The following is a 21,799-nucleotide window of genomic DNA, read 5'->3' as shown; positions in this document are numbered from 1 at the left end:
TAGACCATTCCATTGGTCCTTAAGTGAAATCTCCAGGCACCCGGGGGCACCGGGCTATGCCGTCCTGAAGAAGGCCCGAAAGTGCACGGTTTGCATTCGGCAAAATCAACCTTGTACCATGATTTCAATTAATTGAGAATTACAGGATAAGCAACACCTTCACGCGAGTTCTATGCGGGGAATGTCTCCCATTCATGTGCAAGCCCTGGTAGTTTGCCGTGACCTTATAGTGGTCCCGTGTAGCTCAGTTGGTAGAGCATGGCGCTTGCAACGCCAGGGTTGTGGGTTCGATTCCCACCAGTATGAGAAAAAAACAAGGAAAAAAATGTATGCACTCACTAACTGTAAATCGCTCTGGATAAGAGCGTCTGCTAAATGACTAAAATGTAGTGGTTAGTACTCTGCGTTGTGGCCGCTGCAACCCCGGTTCGAATCCGGGTCACGGCATTGCGGTACACAATATTACGGCAAAAGGGCTCTTTATGAATGGGTTCAAAACTTCATAACTATGTAATCACATCTATTCAAGTAATATCATATTTGCGTGCCGGCGAAACCGAGTTTACCCACTTTCTACAGGTGGGTCATAGCCACGCCTACAACATTTTTTTACGAATAGTTTCTTTGCATTCTCTTCGAGCAACCAATCCACGCAGCCTTACGTCATTTTTAGAAAACGTTTAACCCCGCCTTTTACCTGCCACGAAGAAGCAACGAATCGGCGTCCTCTGAAATATGCTGCCAGCCAATGGCTGTTAGGTCGATACTGACGCACTAACGTAACAGGCGTAACAAGACGCTACGAGCGATCCCGAGTTACGCAACCCCCAGTTTTAGTCAAGTCAGTGGTGCTATTTTGGCAACCAACAGACACACTGCATTGAGCTTTTGTTCGTCCGTAACTATCGTTTCAAATATCGTATTTTAAAGTAGCCTGCTGGCTAGCTATCAAACAGACGAACTTTTCTCAGCATTTTTATCTAGCTGGCTAACTTCCTATTTTTTGCATTCCTTCTTTGTCTAGCCGACGTTTGTTTTTTGTTGGTGGTTTCTTTCTGGCCAGTTGTTTTCCCCCTGGGTTTGGACTTTTTCTTCCTGACCAGGTTCCAACAGGCAGCTCGGGAGTTGAGATGTCGAACCGAACAGTGTGCAGAGAAGCAAGTCACGCTGGCAGTTGGTACGCCGCCTCAGGTAGAGAACTGAACCGGGGAATGGGCTAGAGACCAGGGGTTATCTAACCAAGCTAGCTAGCTAGCTGCAGACAGCTCTCTGTAGTGTTTGGTTTGAGACTGGTCTCTCTTTGGGCTGTTGTCCTGGGAAGTAACTATACTGAACAAAAATATAAACACACCAATTTCAACGATTTTACTGAGTTACAGTTCATATAAGGAAATCAGTCAATTGAAATAAATAAAGCCCTAATCTATGGATTTCACATGACTGGGAAGGGGCGCAGCCATGGGTGGGCCTGGGAGGGCATAGACCCACACACTTGGGAGCCAGGCACACTCACTGGGGAGCCAGGCCCAGCCAGTCAGAATGAGTTTTTCCCAACAAAAGGGCTTTATTACAGACAAACAGAAATACTCCTCAGTTTCATCAGCTGTCCGGGTGGCTGGTCTCAGATGCTGGCTGGTGTTGTGAGGCAGGTTGGACATACAGCCAAGTTCTCTAAAATGATGTTGGAGGTGGCTTATGGTAGAGAAATTAACATTAAATTCAATGGCAACAGCTCTGGTGGACATTCCTGCAGTCAGCATATCAATTACACGCTCCCTCAAAACTGGAGACATCTGTGGCATTGACAAAACTGCACATTTTAGTGGCCTTTTATTGTCCCCAGCACAAGGTGCACCTGTGTAATGATCATGCTATTTAATCAGCTTCTTGATATGCCACACCTGTCAGGTGGATGGATTATCTTGGCTAAGGAGAAATGCTCATTAACAGGGATGTAAACAAATTTGTGCACAAAATTTTAGCTAAAGCTTTTTGTGCATATAGGAAAATGTCTGAGATCTTTTATTTCAGCTCATGAAACCAACACTTTATATGTTGCGTTTATATTTTTGTTCAGTATAGATAGGTTGCTAGCTAGTTGGCTAATTGAGTAGGAGAGAGGTGAGGAATTATTTTATATTATAGGAAAGCACAACAGGCCGTGCTCTCCCAATCAGCTGTCTCAGAGCAACAAAGCCTGCATTGGTTTTTTCCTCCTGTCCTGGTGAGATGAAATGGCCTGATCATATAAACCCTGGATTGCTGATGCCATGTATTGGCCATGGAGAGGCTCTGAAACCACTGGTCGGCCATATTGGCACTCCCAGTAGGAGCAGTCCTCCATAGGAATGAATGGAATTCATTGTTTCAAGGACAAAATTAAATGTATTTAAGTATTTTTGTTGTTTTAGTGGGGACAGTAACATGAATCATCTCAAAAAATTATACTTTAGGAAATGTTTTAATATATTTGTAAAAAAAAAAAATTGTTTAGCTCACAGTTAAAAGTAAGCATTACAGTGTCTATAATAGAATGTGGCAAAAACGAATGTAGAAATTAATAAATGCATTTCTAAAGCTTCCAAAATATTTTGTTTACAATTGTGGGGGAGTGCCAATATGGAGGCACAGTGGCTTCAACACAGAGCCCCATAGGGCCCCGTGTAGCTCAGTTGGTAGAGCGTGGCGCTTGCAATGCCAGGGTTGTGGGTTCGTTTCCCACGGGGGACCAGTATGGAAAATTTATGCACTCACTAACTGTAAGTCGCTCTGGATAAGAGCATATAAATGACTAAAAACGGGAGCGATTTCAGTGCCAACAGAAACAGCATTTTAATTAAATATTTTTTGCATTTGGAATTTGAATGTAATATTTTGGAATTTGTAATGCACAAATTGATTAATTGAATTCATAAATTGAATTTGTATTTCATGGTTTGAAACTGAATTGAATTAACATTGCATTCAGTTTTAAATGTTTTTAATTACATTTTCAAATTCAATATTTATTCAGGTTCAGTATGGTCTCGATACAATTGTTTGTATCGAGTTTACAAACTATAATTTCAAGTTTCTCAAAGTTTAATATATTCAACTTCTCAGACGCATTCAGATTCATCAAAAAAAGTTCAATAAATTCAGATTAAAACCAGAGACAACATTCTGGTACGTTTCCAGCAAGGAATGATAGAAGAGAACAGATAGAATCAAAAACGCTCTCTGTATTAAACAGGTTTCTGGTGGTTCCTGAAGCCAATGTGGCATGTTTAATTTATTTTCTTCCTGTGAATTTGGCTCTAGCGTTTGGACTATAAGCTACTATGACCCCATTCCTGAAAGCTAAGACTCTCTGGAGCATGGCCGTGCCTTCTGTTCCCCTCTAGACACGTTTATAAGGGAGTAAAAAATAATTAATTACGGAGTAAAAAGAATAGCCCTGTCTTAGCCCCATAGCACTTCCTAATTAATGTCACGACTGTGTTAGCCCACTTAGCTAAAGCCGATAGGGACGAGTTCAGGAAGCTAACACAAGTCTTCGGCAAGGTTACTCATGAAAAGAGCGTGGACCCCGGATACATTTCACCCCCCCCCCCCCTTTGACCTCCTACTCAGAGATCACGGCACCAATATAGCTGACTGGATATAGCTGACTGGATATAGCTGACTGGGTATAGCTGACTGGATATAGCTGACTGGATAAAGCTGACTGGATATAGCTGACTGGATATAGCTGACTGGATATAGCTGACTGGATATAGCTGACTGGATATAGCTGACTGGATATAGCTGACTGGTATTGGCTGACTGGATATAGCTGACTGGATATAGCTGAGACCCATCCAAGTCACAGAACCAATGCCTAGGCTTTAGCTCAGTAGGCTAACAGTCTTAACCCAGTCAGTCACGTTACCCTTATAATGTGTACCGTTGCCGGAGACGTGTCCAACTAACACGAGTATCTCATCACGTAAACATGGGTCACCAAACCACGCTGTTGTGATGAGTAACCTTGCTGGATCTTGAAGACTGGTATTAGTGTAGCAGATGGGGATCTGTGACAACTCACTCCTCAGCCTGAAGTTTTGCCCCTTGCGCAATTGAAGAAGGCCTTAAAAAAAAAAAAAGTTTGATGGGTTGGTATGCAACCGGAGGTGGGGGGTCGCGTTTGTTTTCAAGGCAAAGGTCCTGAGTTTCAGTCTCCGTATGAGCTGAATCAGGAAGAAGCGGTACTCGCTGAGTAAGCAGCGTGTCGTCCTTTACATTAACTTCCAGATCTCATCCCTGTGGGCTTTAGCTAAGCGGGATAACATAGTCTTGTGACATGCAGGAGCGCTGGTTCAAACCCAGTCAGTCACAACAACATTTACATTTGACATTTTAGTCATTTAGCAGACGCTCTTATCCAGAGCGACTTACAGTTAGTGAGTGCATACATTATTATTTTTTATATATTTTTTATACTGGCCCCCCACGGGAAACGAACCCACAACCTTGGCGTTGCAAACGCCATGCTCTACCAACTGAGCCAAATCCCTGCCAGCCATTCCCTCCCCTACCCTGGACGACGCTGGGCCAATTGTGCGCCGCCTCATGGGTCTCCCGGTCGCGGCCGGCTACGACAGAGCCTGGATTCGAACCAGGATCTCTAGTGGCACAGCTAGCACTGCGATACAGTGCCTTAGACCACTGCGCCACTCGGGAGACCCAACAAGGTGGGAAAGCTATCCTTAGAATGGCTATGACGGGGCTATTCAACTATATTGTTATGGGGGCCAAAATTGTGGTTCCCTTCTGCGCATCCTATTTGTATTTATTATGGACCCCCATTACTTCCTGCCAAGAAGAGCACCAGCTGTTCCGGATGACTGTGTGATCACGCTCTCCGTAGCCGATGTGAGTAAGACTTTTTAAGCAGGTCAACATTCACAAGGCCGCAGGGCCAGACGGATTACCAGGACGTGTACTCCGAGCATGCGCTGACCAACTGGCAAGTGTCTTCACTGACATTTTCAACATGTCCCTGACTGAGTCTGTAATACAAACATGTTTCAAGCAGACCACCATAGTCCCCGTGCCCAAGGACACTAAGATAACCTGCCTAAATGACTACCGACCCATGGCACTGACGTCTGTAGCCATGAAGTGCTTTGAAAGGCTGGTCATGGCTCACATCAACACCATTATCCCAGAAACCCTAGACCCACTCCAATTTGCATACCGCCCCAACAGATCCACAGATGATGCAATCTCTATTGCACTCCACACTGCCCTTTCCCACCTGGACAAGAGGAACACCTACGTGAGAATGCTATTCATTGACTACAGCTCAGCATTCAACACCATAGTGCCCTCAAAGCTCATCACTAAGCTAAGGATCCTGGGACTAAACACCTCCCTCTACAACTGGATCCTGGACTTCCTGACGGGCCGCCCCCAGGTGGTAAGGGTAGGTAACAACACATCTGCCACACTGATCCTCAACACGGGGGCCCCTCAGGGGTGCGTGCTCAGTCCCCTCCTGTACTCCCTGTTCACCCATGACTGCATGGCCAGGCACGACTCCAACACCATCATTAAGTTTGCAGACGACACAACAGTGGTAGGCCTGATCACCGACAACGATGAGACAGCCTATAGGGAGGAGGTCAGAGACCTGGCCGTGTGGTGCCAGGATAACAACCTCTCCCTCAACGTGACCAAGACAAAGGAGATGATTGTGGACTACAGGGAAAAAAAAGAGGACTGAGCACGCCCTCATTCTCATCGACCGGGCTGTAGTGGAACAGGTTGAGAGCTTCAAGTTCCTTGGTGTCCACATCACCAACAAACTATCATGGTCCAAACACACCAAGACAGTTGTGAAGAGGGCACGACAAAGCCTATTCCCCCCCAGGAGACTGAAAAGTTTTGGCATGGGTCCTCAGATCCTCAAAAAATTCTACAGCTGCACCATCGAGAGCATCCTGACTGGTTGCATCACCGCCTGGTATGGCAACTGCTCGGCCTCCGACCGCAAGGCACTACAGAGGGTAGTGTGTACGGCCCAGTACATCACTGGGGCCAAGCTTCCTGCCATCCAGGACCTCTATACCAGGCGGTGTCAGAGGAAGGCCCTCAAAATTGTCAGACTCCAGCCACCCTAGTCACTCTCTGCTACCGCACGGCAAGCGGTACCGGAGCTCCAAGTCTAGGTCCAAAATACTTCTCAACAGCTTCTACCCCCAAGCCATAAGACTCCTGAACAGCTAATCATGGCTACCCAGACTATTTGCACTGCCCCCCCACCCCATCTTTTTACGCTGCTGCTACTCTGTTAATTATTTATGCATAGTCACTTTAACTCTACCCACATGTACATATAACTTCAACTACCTCAACTAGCCGGTGCCCCCGCACATTGACTCTGCACCGGTACCTCCCTGTATATATAGCCTCCCTACTGTTATTTTATTTTACTTCTGCTCTTTTTTCTCAACGCTTTTTTGTTGTTTTATTTTACTTTTTTATTAAAAATAAATGCACTGTTGGTATTTTTTTATTCTGTACCGGCTTCCTTCTTTTCACTCTGTCATTTAGGTTAGTATTGTGAAGTAACTACAATGTTGTTGATCCATCCTCAGTTTTCTCCTATCACAGCCATTAAACTCTGTAACTGTTTTAAAGTCACCATTGGCCTCATGGTGAAATCCCTGAGCAGTTTCCTTCCTCTCCGGCAACTGAGTTAGGAAGGACACCTGTATCGTTGTAGTGGCTGGGTGTATTGATACACCATTCAAAGTGTAATTAATAATTTCACCATGCTCAAAGGGAATTTCAATGTCCGCTTTTTTTTATTTTTACTCATCTACTAATAGGTGCCCTTTGTGAGGCATTGGAAAACCTCCCTGGTCTTTGTGGTTGAATCTGTGTTTGAAATACACTGCTCGACTGAGGGACCTTACAGATAATGTTATGTCTTGCACACAGAGTGAGTCCATGCAACTTATTAGGTGACCTTGTTAAGCCCATTTTTACCCCTGAACTTATTTAGGCTTGCCATAACAAAGGGGTTGAATACTTATTGACTCAAAACATTTCAGCTTTTAATTTGTAATTCATCAAAAAAAAAAAAAAAAAAATATATATATATATATATATATATGAAAACATATTTCGACTTTGACATTATGGGGTATTGTGTGTAGGCTAGTGACACAAAATCTCAATGTAATCCACTTTCGGAAGGCACTGTATAAGAGCGGTTGGGTCCAGCAGAAGACCAATTTCTGTTTCGTACGGAAAGTGTTATTTTTCTTTTAATTTGTTCCGTCGCTTCCCTTTCAGGCTCCCAGCTGAATACACAACTGGAAGGTTGGTTGTCTCAAGCCCAGTCCACTGTCACACCAGCCAGAGCAATCATAGCACCGTAAGCACCACTGGTCGTTGTGATATCTGTCATGTGAAAAGGCCTCATCTTGTCGTCAAGAGTCACTCTCTAAATATGATTTTTGATAACGGCGTATGAATGACTCAAATGTAAATGTAGTGATGGGGGCAGTGGCAGGTCAAAGGTCGTCCTCAAAGGATGTCGTCTTTTCTATTGTTCCAGTCTCCCGAGTGGCGCTGTGGTCTAAGGCACTGCGTCGCAGTGCTAGCTGTGCCACTAGAGATCCTGGTTCGAATCCAGGCTCTGTCGTAGTCGGCCGCGACCGGGAGACCCATGGGGCGGCGCAGAATTGGCCCAGCGTCGTCCAGGGTAGGGGAGGGAATGGCCGGCAGGGATGTAGCTCAGTTGGTAGAGCATGGCGTTTGCAACGCCAGGGTTGTGGGTTCAATTCCCACAGGGGGCCAGTATGAAAAAAAAATATTACAAAAATGTATGCACTCACTAACTGTAAGTCGGTCTGGATAAGAGCGTCTGCTAAATGACTAAAAATGTAAATGTAAATGTAATGGTGTCTTGCTGCCATGATGTCACTTCCTCCTAACAGATATCTGTGATTTCAGGCATGCAGGGTATTCCTACTGTGGCGCTTGTGCTGCACACGCATACAAACAGATAGACCCTTCTGTCACGTAAGTCATTTAACCTCGTTTACAGTTACATTACAAATGTTCAGTGAATTTTTAATAAATAAAACAACTTTTTTTGTCAGTAACGAAATGAATTTCCATGTAGAAGTATCATCACATTATATATCGAAATTAGATGGTTTTAAAATGTAAATGTATTGTTTTTCGTTTCTACATTTTCCCTCCTTATCAAACCTTAGATCTGCCTGCCCTGTTTCACCCTGAAGGAACTATCCGCCCTTAGTTACCTCAGACAGAGAGTATTTAGCGGTATTGGCCTAGCCTCTGTCACGGCTTCACCTTGGAACAACGTGAGCGAAAAGCCTGGCTACTAATGGCCCGGTGAATGGTCCACTGAGCTGCTAATGTGAGTCAGAGAGGTAAAAGGTGACAGAGTGAGGTGACGGAGTCCTCTCTTCCCCCCTGTAGTCGCAGGGTGTTCATCTTGGGTCCGTCTCACCACGTTCCTCTGTCCCGCTGTGCCCTGTCATCTGCTGAGGTTTATAAAACCCCTCTCTACGACCTCCGGATTGACCAGAATGGTAGGTACACGCACACACACACACACACACACGTTCTGTGCCCTGTCCTCTAATGAATGGTTTATAACACTGCTCGACGACCTCCGGATTGACCAGACGGGGTAATTTTCTAGTTTTCCTAATGTCAAGAACCTTGTTTTTGATGTTTCTGTGTTGTATTTTGCCTTTTTAAACTTCGAAGCTTGACACTTGTAGAAAAAAACAAAAACCGTAAATGTCCTCAGGGGACCAACCGTCTGACTGACACTGGAAAAGAGACATTCTCACTGACGAACAAACAAACCAAACAAGCTGCAGTGTGTCTAGTAGGTGTGGACCGGTTCACCAAACCTACAGTTCGGTATGTATTGCGGTTTTGGGATCACGGTTCGGTTTCAGTACAGCGGGAAAATGAAATGCCAACAGTTACTGTAGTTCATTATAGTTTATAAAAAAAAAAAAAAAACAAGTGTTGGTATTCCTGATATATGCGTGTGTATAGGCTGTAATGTTTTTCTTCGCACGCTTGTGACTCTCATAAAGGGGGCGTGTCTGTAGCGTGGTACTTGTCATTTCCCACTCCAGGGTCATGTGATGTAGCTCTCTGTAGCCCCGCAGGTCCGTCCATCTGTAGGAAAGGCAACACAGGGTGCGTTGGCCAATTCACTGACAACTTCGGCTTTAGCTTGCTTATATAGAAGCAGGTAATAGCTGTTTGCTGAAATGGGTGGGAGAAGGAAGTTCCTAACGTGGCTCGAGGAAGAGGTCACGAGGTGCTGAAGCCTCCTGTTCCTCTCGACCACTGAGAAAGGCGTGGCATATCCGCGGCAAAAACACCTATCGCTCTTGTAATTTCTTCGGCCCGGTCAGAATCAGCTGCCAAGGGCTGCTTGACTGCAGAGGGGAGACGATGTTGTGTTGTAGTGTCTTTGCGTTTCCGTCATGCTCCGGTATACTGGGGTGATGTCGGCCTAAATGTGTCAACCTGTTTTGAGGTGTTGGCAGCTGCAGAGGCTATTCTCGTTGAGCGTGGCGACATACTGTTAACCTTTTATCCGCAACTCTCTGTCCATCGGCGTTGTAATCTACTGGGAAGCCAAAATGTTCCCAAACTGGAGATTTTAAACGATGATGGAGAAATCCTCCTGGTTTATCGACCCCCACCACTCGCCATCGTACAGAACTAGTTCCCCGCTGCGCCTCACAAAAGGACAGTTTGAAATGCACCAGTTAAGATTTGATTACAATGTCTGCATAGGCTGTAGTTGTTTTAACTGAATAGCCTGAAATCGTTTTTCAGCTCAGATGTACTCGGCAGCGTACAAGGCAGCGTAGTCTATTGGCTGAGGGTTCTTATTGTTATGTATTCATTTGGGTTCACAGTGCGGACCGAACCCAGGTCCCCGTACCAGAACGGTTCAGGACAAATACATGCTAAGGACTAGCAGTAATATGCTAATTCAAGCCTTACTTGGCCAGTAATAATTCATGTGCATATTGAATCCTCACCTCTCTCTCTCTCTCTCTCTCTGTCTCTCTCTCTCTCTCTCTCTGTCTCTCTCTCTCTGTCTCTCTGTCTCTCTCTCTGTCTCTCTGTCTCTCTCTCTCTGTCTCTCTCTCTCTGTCTCTCTCTCTCTGTCTCTCTCTCTCTGTCTCTCTCTCTCTCTGTCTCTCTCTCTCTGTCTCTCTCTCTCTCTGTCTCTCTCTGTCTCTGTCTCTCTCTCTCTCTGTCTCTCTCTCTGTCTCTCTCTCTGTCTCTCTCTCTGTCTCTCTCTCTCTCTCTGTCTCTCTGTCTCTCTCTCTCTGTCTCTCTCTCTCTGTCTCTCTCTCTCTGTCTCTCTCTCTCTGTCTCTCTCTCTCTCCCTCCCCCTCTCTCTCTCTAGTCTATGCTGACCTCTGGAAGACTGGGATGTTTGAGAGGATGAGTCTTCAGACAGACGAGGATGAGCACAGCATTGAAATGCACCTGCCTTACACTGCTAAAGCCATGGAGAGGTAAGACAGAGGAACTAGCTAAAAGGATGTCTGCTTCAATAATCACAAGCAGAGAGGACAGTAATACAGGCCTGAGAGGCTGCAGGGATTCGTGACCAATAGAGGAGAGCTGTGGGTCAGTAATGACTGGTTTGCCTTGACATTTTGTGTAGTTCTCTCTCTCGGTCTCCCCCAGCCCCAGGATGGTTTGAGTCATTACTATGGTTTATGATTGATTGTTTACTAATGAAATAAGGCCTGCATGCTCAATTAATGGACCCACTCAATAAACACACACACACCTTGTGTTAGGTTGGTTTAATAAACACACACATACAGTTGAAGTCGGAAGTCATTAAAACTTGTTTTTCAACCACTCCACACATTTCTTGTTAACAAACTATAGTTTTGGCAAGTCGGTTAGGACATCTACTTTGTGCATGACACAAGTAATTTTTCCAACAATTGTTTACAGACAGATTATTTCACTTAATCACAATTCCAGTGGGTCAGAAGTTTACATACACTAAGTTGACTGTGCCTTTAAACAGCTTGGAAAATTCCAGAAAATGATGTCATGGCTTTAGAAGCTTCTGATAGGCTAATTGACATAATTTGAGTCAATTGGAGGTGTACCTGTGGATGTATTTCAAGGCCTACCTTCAAACTCAGTGCCTCTGCTTGACATCATGGGAAAATCAAAAGAAATCAGCCAAGACCTCAGAAAAAAATGGTAGACCTCCACAAGTCTGGTTCATCCTTGGGAGCAATTTCCAAATGCCTGAAGGTACCACGTTCATCTGTACAAACAATAGTACGCAAGTATAAACACCATGGGACCACGCAGCCGTCATACCGCTCAGGAAGGAGATGCGTTCTGTCTCCTAGAGATGAACGTACTTTGGTGCGAAACGTGCAAATCAATCCCAGAACAACAGCAAAGGACCTTGTGAAGATGCTGGAGGAAATAGGTACAAAAGTATCTATATCCACAGTAAAACAAGTCCTATATCAACATAACCTGATAGGCCGCTCAGCAAGGAAGAAGCCACTGCTCCAAAACCGCCATTAAAAAGCCAGACTACTGTTTGCAACTGTAAACGGGGACAAAGATCGTACTTTTTGGAGAAATGTCCTCGGTCTGATGAAACAAAAATAGAACCGTTTGGCCATAATGACCATTGTTATGTTTGGAGGAAAAAGGGGGATGCTTGCAAGCCGAAGAACACCATCCCAACCGTGAAGCACGGGGGTGGCAGCATCATGCTGTGGGGGTGCTTTGCTGCAGGAGGGACTGGTGCACTTCACAAAATAGATGGCATCATGAGGAAGGAAAATTATGTGGATATATTGAAGCAACATCTCAAGACATCAGTCAGGAAGTTTAAAGCTTGGTCGCAAATGGGTCTTCCAAATGGACAATGACCCTAAGCGTACTTCCAAGGTTGTGGCAAAATGGCTTAAGGACAACAAAGTCAAGGTATTGGAGTGGCCATCACAAAGCCCTGACCTCAATCCTATAGAACATTTGTGGGCAGAACTGAAAAGGTGTGTGCGAGCAAGGAGGCCTACAAACCTGACTCAGTTACACCAGCTCTGTCAGGAGGAATGGGCCAAAATTCACCCAACTTATTGTGGGAAGCTTGTGGAAGGCTACCCAAAACGTTTGACCCAAGTTAAACAATTTAAAGACCATGCTACCAAATACTAATTGAGTGTATGTAAACTTCTGACCCACTGGAAATGTATTGAAATAAATAAAAGCTTAAATAAATAATTCTCTCTACTATTATTCTGACATTTCACATTCTTAAAATAAAGTGGTGATCCTAACTGACCTAATACAGGGAATTCTTACTAGGATTAAATGTCAGGAATTGTGAAAAACTGAGTTTAAATGTATTTGGCTAAGGTGTATGTAAACTTCCGACTTCAACTGTACCTTGTGTTTGGTTGGTTTTAATAAACACACCTTTTTTATTAGGTTGGTTTACAAGTGTTCAGTCCCTGTAAAAGCTTCTACCATCTTGGTCAGGTAACTGTCCCCAGTACATCACACACATACGGACTTGTAATGTGTCGTCTCCCTCTCCTACTACAGTCATAAAGATGAGCTCAGCATTGTCCCGGTGCTGGTGGGAGCCCTCAGTGAGTCTAAAGAACAGGACTATGGGAAACTGCTCAGCAGGTATCTGGCTGATCCCTCCAACTTGTTCAACATCTCCTCTGACTTCTGCCACTGGGGTACGTACTGAGCAGGACTGGTAGAGATCGATATTATACCCTGTTCACGCTACTGAGTTGAGCTAGTCTGGCTATACATCTATCCACCGTAGTTGCTGGAACTGTGCTGGAAAGATAACGTGAAAAGAAAAGCCAGCACTGTTTAGTTTGGTTCAGGGCAATCGTGTGAAAGGCGTTCTAAATATAGAAACAATGGTTCTGTCTCCTTCAGGGTTGGGTCTGACTTAATATCTTTCCCTCCTCCCCAACAGGCCAACGGTTCCGCTACACCTACTATGACGAGGCTCAAGGAGAGATCCACAGATCCATTGAACACCTTGATAAAATGGTTAACAACACATTCTGATATTCACTTCCACACTAGGTTGTAACACCACACTTCTCATATCGCTTGATTGAGACCACCTCTCTCTCTCCAGGGTTAGGGTGATATAGCTAACTGTTAGGTGTATCAGGCTGGGTCCTGAACCCCTCTGTCTTGTCTCTCCAGGGTTAGGGTTAGATAGCTAACTGTTAGGTGTATCAGACTGGGTTCTGAACCCCTCTGTCTTGTCTCTCCAGGGTTAGGGTTAGATAGCTAACTGTTAGGTGTATCAGACTGGGTTCTGAACCCCTCTGTCTTGTCTCTCCAGGGTTAGGGTTAGATAGCTAACTGTTAGGTGTATCAGGCTGGGTCCTGAACCCCTCTGTCTTGTCTCTCCAGGGTTAGGGTTAGATAGCTAACTGTTAGGTGTATCAGGCTGGGTTCTGAACCCCTCTGTCTTGTCTCTCCAGGGTTAGGGTTAGATAGCTAACTGTTAGGTGTATCAGACTGGGTTCTGAACCCCTCTGTCTTGTCTCCAGGGTTAGGGTTAGATAGCTAACTGTTAGGTGTATCAGGCTGGGTTCTGAACCCCTCTGTCTTGTCTCCAGGGTTAGGGTTAGATAGCTAACTGTTAGGTGTATCAGGCTGGGTCCTGAACCCCTCTGTCTTGTCTCTCCAGGGTTAGGGTTAGATAGCTAACTGTTAGGTGTATCAGGCTGGGTTCTGAACCCCTCTGTCTTGTCTCTCCAGGGTTAGGGTTAGATAGCTAACTGTTAGGTGTATCAGGCTGGGTTCTGAACCCCTCTGTCTTGTCTCTCCAGGGTTAGGGTGATATAGCTAACTGTTAGGTGTATCAGACTGGGTTCTGAACCCCTCTGTCTTGTCTCTCCAGGGTTAGGGTTAGATAGCTAACTGTTAGGTGTATCAGACTGGGTTCTGAACCCCTCTGTCTTGTCTCTCCAGGGTTAGGGTTATATAGCTAACTGTTAGGTGTATCAGACTGGGTTCTGAACCCCTCTGTCTTGTCTCTCCAGGGTTAGGGTGATATAGCTAACTGTTAGGTGTATCAGACTGGGTTCTGAACCCCTCTGTCTTGTCTCTCCAGGGTTAGGGTGATATAGCTAACTGTTAGGTGTATCAGACTGGGTTCTGAACCCCTCTGTCTTGTCTCTCCAGGGTTAGGGTGATATAGCTAACTGTTAGGTGTATCAGACTGGGTTCTGAACCCCTCTGTCTTGTCTCTCCAGGGTTAGGGTGATATAGCTAACTGTTAGGTGTATCAGACTGGGTTCTGAACCCCTCTGTCTTGTCTCTCCAGGGTTAGGGTTAGATAGCTAACTGTTAGGTGTATCAGGCTGGGTTCTGAACCCCTCTGTCTTGTCTCTCCAGGGTTAGGGTTAGATAGCTAACTGTTAGGTGTATCAGGCTGGGTTCTGAACCCCTCTGTCTTGTCTCTCCAGGGTTAGGGTTAGATAGCTAACTGTTAGGTGTATCAGGCTGGGTTCTGAACCCCTCTGTCTTGTCTCTCCAGGGTTAGGGTTAGATAGCTAACTGTTAGGTGTATCAGGCTGGGTTCTGAACCCCTCTGTCTTGTCTCTCCAGGGTTAGGGTGATATAGCTAACTGTTAGGTGTATCAGACTGGGTTCTGAACCCCTCTGTCTTGTCTCTCCAGGGTTAGGGTTAGATAGCTAACTGTTAGGTGTATCAGGCTGGGTTCTGAACCCCTCTGTCTTGTCTCTCCAGGGTTAGGGTGATATAGCTAACTGTTAGGTGTATCAGGCTGGGTTCTGAACCCCTCTGTCTTGTCTCTCCATGGTTAGGGTTAGATAGCTAACTGTTAGGTGTATCAGGCTGGGTTCTGAACCCCTCTGTCTTGTCTCTCCAGGGTTAGGGTTAGATAGCTAACTGTTAGGTGTATCAGACTGGGTCCTGAACCCCTCTGTCTTGTCTCTCCAGGGTTAGGGTGATATAGCTAACTGTTAGGTGTATCAGACTGGGTTCTGAACCCCTCTGTCTTGTCTCTCCAGGGTTAGGGTTAGATAGCTAACTGTTAGGTGTATCAGACTGGGTTCTGAACCCCTCTGTCTTGTCTCTCCAGGGTTAGGGTGAGATAGCTAACTGTTAGGTGTATCAGACTGGGTTCTGAACCCCTCTGTCTTGTCTCTCCAGGGTTAGGGTTAGATAGCTAACTGTTAGGTGTATCAGACTGGGTTCTGAACCCCTCTGTCTTGTCTCTCCAGGGTTAGGGTTAGATAGCTAACTGTTAGGTGTATCAGACTGGGTTCTGAACCCCTCTGTCTTGTCTCTCCATGGTTAGGGTTAGATAGCTAACTGTTAGGTGTATCAGACTGGGTTCTGAACCCCTCTGTCTTGTCTCTCCAGGGTTAGGGTGATATAGCTAACTGTTAGGTGTATCAGACTGGGTTCTGAACCCCTCTGTCTTGTCTCTCCAGGGTTAGGGTGATATAGCTAACTGTTAGGTGTATCAGACTGGGTTCTGAACCCCTCTGTCTTGTCTCTCCAGGGTTAGGGTTAGATAGCTAACTGTTAGGTGTATCAGACTGGGTTCTGAACCCCTCTGTCTTGTCTCCAGGGTTAGGGTTAGATAGCTAACTGTTAGGTGTATCAGACTGGGTTCTGAACCCCTCTGTCTTGTCTCTCCAGGGTTAGGGTTAGATAGCTAACTGTTAGGTGTATCAGACTGGGTTCTGAACCCCTCTGTCTTGTCTCTCCAGGGTTAGGGTTAGATAGCTAACTGTTAGGTGTATCAGGCTGGGTTCTGAACCCCTCTGTCTTGTCTCTCCAGGGTATGGGCATTATAGAAACACTGGACCCCATGTCCTTCACCAACTACTTGAAGAAATACCACAACACCATCTGTGGACGTCATCCTATTGGAGTGCTGCTAAACGTGAGTCATAACGGGTACAACAACGACCATACGGGTAAAACAACGACCATACGGGTACAACAACGACCATACGGGTAAAACAACGACCATACGGGTACAACAACGACCATACGGGTACAACAACAGGCATATCAGTATAGCATCAGGCATATCAGTATAGCATCAGGCATATCAGTATAGCATCAGGCATATCAGTATAGCATCAGGCATATCAGTATAGCATCAGGCATATCAGTATAGCATCAGGCATATCAGTATAGCATCAGGCATATCAGTATAGCATCAGGCATATCAGTATAGCATCAGGCATATCAGTATAGCATCAGGCATATCAGTATAGCATCAGGCATATCAGTATAGCATCAGGCATTCACCTTTTCTTAGTTACACACGTCTTCTTGCACACAGGGCTGTGTTATGTGATGTACCAGTCAAAAGTTTGGACACACCTACTCATTCAAGAGTTTTTTTCTATATTTGTATTATTTTCTACATTGTAGAATAATAGTGAAGACATCAAAACTATGAAATAACACATATGGAATCATGTAGTAACCCGAAAAAGTATTAAACAAATCAAAATATATTTTATATTTGAGATTCTTCAAATAGCCACCCTTTTCCTTGATGACAGCTTTGCACACTCTTGGCATTCTCTCAACCAGCTTCATGAGGTAGTCACCTGGAATGTATTTCAGTTAACAGGTGTGCCTTCCAATTTGTGGAATTTCTTTCCTCCTTAATGTGTTTGAGCCAATCAGTTGTGTTGTAATAAGGTGAAGGGGGGTATACAGAAGATAGCCCTATTTGGTAAAAGACCAAATCCATATTATGGCAAGAATAGCTCAAATAAGCAAAGAGAAACGACAGTCCGTCATTACTTTAAGACATGAAGGTCAGTCAATACGGAAAATGTCAAGAACTTTGAAAGTTTCTTAAAGTGCAGTCGCAAAAACCATCAAGCGCTATGATGAAAATGGATCTCATGAGGACCACCACAGGAATGGAAGACCCAGATTTACCTCTGCTTAAGAGGATAAGTTAATTAGAGTTACCAGCCTCAGAAATTGCAGCCCAAATAAATGCTTCACAGAGTTCAAGTAACAGACACATCTTAACATCAACTGTTCAGAGGAGACTGTGTGAATCAGGCCTTCATGGTCGAATTGCTGCAAAGAAACCACTACTAAAGGACACCAATAAGAAGAAGAGACTTGCTTGGGCCAAGAAACACGAGCAATGGACATTAGACCGGTGGAAATGTGTCCTTTGGTCTGGAGTCCAAATTGGAGATTTTTGGTTCCAACCGCTGTGTCTTTGTGAGACGCGGTGTGGGTGAACCGATGATCTCCGCATGTGTATTTCCCACCGTAAAGCATGGAGGAGGAGGTGTTATGGTGTGGGGGTGCTTTGCTGGTGACACTGTCTGTGATTTATTTAGAATTCAAGGCACACTTAACTGGCATGGCTACCACAGCATTCTACAGTGATACGCCATCCCATCTGGTTTGGGCTTAGTGGGACTATCATTTGTTTTTCAACAGGACAATGACCCAACACACCTCCAAGCTGTGTAAGGGCTATTTTACCAAGAAGGAGAGTGATGGAGTGCTGCATCAGATGACCTGGCCTCCACAATCCCCTGACCTCAACCCAATTGAGATGGTTTGGGATGAGTCGGACCACAGTGTGAAGGAAAAGCAGCCAACAAGTGCTCAGCATATGTGGGAACTCCTTCAAGACTGTTGGAAAAGCATTCCAGGTGAAGCTGGTTAAGAGTGTGCAAAGCTGTCATCAAGGCAAAGGGTGGCTATTTGAAGATTCTGAAATATAAAATAATATTTTGATTTGTTTAACACTTTTTTGGTTACTACATGATTCCATATGTGTTATTTCATAGTTTTGATGTCTTCACTATTATTCTACAATGTAGAAAATAGTAAAAATAAAGAAACCCTTGAATGAGTAGGTGTGTCCAAACTTTTGACTTGTAGTGTGTATCTGACTGTTCCTGTGTCATGTGACGTGTATCTGACTGTTCCTGTGTCATGTGACGTATATCTGACTGTTCCTGTGTCATGTGACGTATATCTGACTGTTCCTGTGTCATGTGACGTGTATCTGACTGTTCCTGTGTCATGTGACGTATATCTGACTGTTCCTGTGTCATGTGACGTATATCTGACTGTTCCTGTGTCATGTGACGTGTATCTGACTGTTCCTGTGTCATGTGACGTGTATCTGACTGTTCCTGTGTCATGTGACATATATCTGACTGTTCCTGTGTCATGTGACGTATATCTGACTGTTCCTGTGTCATGTGACGTGTATCTGACTGTTCCTGTGTCATGTGACGTGTATCTGACTGTTCCTGTGTCATGTGACGTGTATCTGACTGTTCCTGTGTCATGTGACGTGTATCTGACTGTTCCTGTGTCATGTGACGTGTATCTGACTGTTCCTGTGTGTGATTGGTTGTGTTTTCCAGGCTGTGTCTGAGCTGAGGAAGAGTGGAACAGAGATGAACTTCTCCTTCCTAAACTATGCCCAGTCGTCCCAGTGCAGGAACTGGCAGGACAGCTCTGTTAGCTACGCAGCCGGGGCCCTCATTGTACATTGATGTGGTCCACCTCAAACGTGTTCCCATTGGCACCCTATTCCCCATTACACTGCACTACTTTTGACCAGGGCCCATGGTAGCCTTGTCCATAGGCTCCTGCCCTATGGGCCATTCCGGCTATCTCCTGATTCTGTAGTGTGAGGCAGCTTGATATACAAGTCCACCCCCCTGGACAGGACGCTAGTCTTATCGCAGGGTCCATAGGACTCTGGTCATAGTGCACTAGGTAATAGGGTGCAATTTGGGACGCATCCCTTTCGAAGGGCTACTGCAGCTCTGAACCCCTGAACCTCTATCGTCATAACGACGACCTGGACACACCCTAACTCCGCTAGCCAATGAGAAGAGCTATTATATCCACAGCACCCCTCCCTGCCTCCCCCTCTCCCCAGTTGTGAGTCGGGAGAGTTTTTTTTCTTTCAGTCTTAAAACTTTTGCTTGAAGTTGCAGTTTCTGAGATTGGTGGGGAGGGAAGGAGTGTTGTAGGGGGTAAGAGGGTGAATTTGGGGGTCTTGTATGGGGTTAAGGGGGGTGTATTTGGGGGTCTTGTAGTGGGTAAGAGGGTGAATTTGGGGGTCTTGTATGGGGTTAAGGGGGGTGTATTTGGGGGTCTTGTAAGTGGGGGTCTATTTGGGGGTCTTGTAGTGGGTAAGAGGGTGAATTTGGGGGTCTTGTATGGGGTTAAGGGAGGTGTATTTGGGGGTCTTGTAAGTGGGGGGTTTTGGGGGTCTTGTAGGGGGTTAAGGGGGGTGTATTTGGGGGTCTTGTAGGACTTACTAAATGAATAATAAATGAACTGCAGATGGAAATGGAAAATAGTGTTTTGACTGACTGCTTTACAAGCTATGATAATGTCCCAGTAATAATACCCTGGCTAGAGTCCCAAATGCCACCCTATTCGCACAACCTTTGACCGGCCCCCTTAGGGTGCAATTTGGGACACACTGAGAATAGCATCCCAGGTAGCTACTAGCTACCACCGTTGTTTAACATAATGAAGCCTACTATTGTAGTTGCTAACAAAGGGTTGCACACAAGGAGCGTCCCAAATGCCACCCTGTTGCCTATATAGTGCACTTCCCTAATTAGTGTCGTTCCCAAATGCCACCCTGTTGCCTATATAGTGCACTTCCCTAATTAGTGTCGTTCGGACATCCTGATCTCGCAAGCTTACATTCTGCTATGCGGACCTTATGAAAGATGGACGAAGTGAAACGAGAGAACAGCGGTCAGGACGGAGGATCAGGTCAAAGGTAGTGCACTCCAAAGGGAATAAGGTGCTATTTGGGATACGGCCAACCAGTTCACTAACTAACCCTCTGCTGTACAATACAACACATATATTAGACGTATAGTATGTTTGCTTTTTAATTTGTCTTTGAGACTGTTTACCTCCTAGCGTAATGATTCTACTCGTGTAGGTCTGCTCTCACCTAGTGCCCAGAAATATAATATCTCCCAATATGTCCACCAGTACACTGTAGAGTATATGACCTGTTCTGACCTGTTGTCCCCCTCTACCTTTGTCTGAGATGGTATCCACCTGTTGTCCCCCTCTGCCTTTGTCTGAGATGGTATCCACCTGTTGTCCCCCTCTACCTTTGTCTGAGATGGTATCCACCTGTTGTCCCCCTCTACCTTTGTCTGAGATGGTATCCACCTGTTGTCCCCCTCTACCTTTGTCTGAGATGGTATCGCCCTGTTGTCCCCCTCTACCTTTGTCTGAGATGGTATCCACCTGTTGTCCCCCTCTACCTTTGTCTGAGATGGTATCCACCTGTTGTCCCCCTCTACCTTTGTCTGAGATGGTATCGCCTGTTGTCCCCCTCTACCTTTGTCTGAGATGGTATCCACCTGTTGTCCCCCTCTACCTTTGTCTGAGATGGTATCCACCTGTTGTCCCCTTACTTCAGCATGGGAGAAGTGTATTCAACCAATCGGTACCAATTCTCTCCCCACCCTTTCCCCTCGGCTAAGACTTTGCTAACACCTTGCAGATCTACAAACATCGAAGGGCCAAAGGGAAGTGCTAGGGAGCGAATTGGGACTGGCCCTCAATTTACTGTCCCTGTTCAGGAGGATTCATATTTTTGTTCCTTATGTTTAACTGTTATTGTTTTTTGTATTTTTTTTGTATTCTGTTGCGTAAAGAGAGTGAAAGTTACTCCTCAGATTCACATTAAACCTCCATTTATAAAAATAATGAAGTATAACTCCCCAGAAGGAGTTTTTTAATCTCAGGTTAAACTGATTAAAGCATCTCTAAGACTATTTACGTAGGATTCATGTTACAAAAAGAAAAGAGTAAAATTGACTGAAAATATTTATTCTCTGGTGTCTTTTTCTTAAAGCATTCATCATACTTGTTCATAGTAAACTTAATAAAATGTTTTAGATGTTTTTAAGTTAAAGTAACAGCACTAAGACCAGGATTCAATCCCACCGCACTTTACAAATCAGCAGGGGATCAAATACTTTTTTCCCTCACTGAAGATGTCTGCATATAGCCAGTAGAGATCTACTTCATAGGCACTTTCATATTTTACCTTTTTTAATTGTTTTTATACCAGAGCAAAACTGCACCTAATTTATTGCAATACAGCCATATCTTTAATGAACATGTTCCAGTAGAATCCTTCCAATTCTTCTAGAAGTATTCCCTTCAATCATCATTGTTAATCATAGCACCACAGTATACAGTATGTTTGGCTCATTGATTACAACTGTAAACACAACCAGCATAGCTAAATATACGCTACATGACCAAAAGTATGTGGACACCTGCTCGTCAAAAATCTCATTACAAAATCATGGCCATTAATATGGAGTTGGTCCCCCCTTTGCTGCTATAACAGCCTCCACTCTTCTGGGAAGGCTTCCCACTAGATGTTGGAACATTGCTGCGGGGACTTGCTTCCATTCAGCCACAAGAGCATTAGTGAGGTTCGGGCACTGATGTAGGGCGATTAGGCCTGGCTCGCAGTCAGCGTTCCAATGAATCCCAAAGGTGTTAGATGGGGTTGAGGTCAGGGCTCTGTGCAGGCCAGTTATGTTCTTCCACATCGATCTCGACAAACCATTTCAGTATGGACCTCGCTTTGTGCACGGGGGCATTGTCATGCTGAAACAGGAAAGGGCTTTCCCCAAACTGTTGCCACAAAGTTGGAAGCAC

The 21,799-nt window shown here is 45.0% G+C and overlaps 1 protein-coding gene across 1 annotated transcript; it reads left to right on the top strand.

Annotated features, from left to right (window-relative positions):
- Positions 1 to 835: 835 nt before the first annotated feature.
- memo1 (mediator of cell motility 1) lies at positions 836 to 20,950 on the top strand. Its single transcript, XM_084163962.1, has 9 exons — positions 836 to 1,191; positions 7,324 to 7,405; positions 7,987 to 8,055; positions 8,482 to 8,594; positions 10,457 to 10,568; positions 12,649 to 12,791; positions 13,043 to 13,119; positions 15,903 to 16,007; positions 18,496 to 20,950. Exons 1-9 carry the CDS (start codon positions 1,131 to 1,133, stop codon positions 18,625 to 18,627), a joined length of 894 nt encoding a protein of 297 aa, XP_084020088.1. The 5' UTR covers positions 836 to 1,130; the 3' UTR covers positions 18,628 to 20,950.
- The last annotated feature ends 849 nt before the right edge of the window (positions 20,951 to 21,799 follow it).

This window comes from Coregonus lavaretus (assembly GCF_964263955.1).
Source record: "Coregonus lavaretus genome assembly, chromosome: 1".
Lineage (NCBI taxonomy): Eukaryota > Metazoa > Chordata > Actinopteri > Salmoniformes > Salmonidae > Coregonus > Coregonus lavaretus.
The sequence above is the reverse complement of the archived record's forward strand: the minus strand, read 5'-3'. Positions and strand labels throughout refer to the sequence as shown.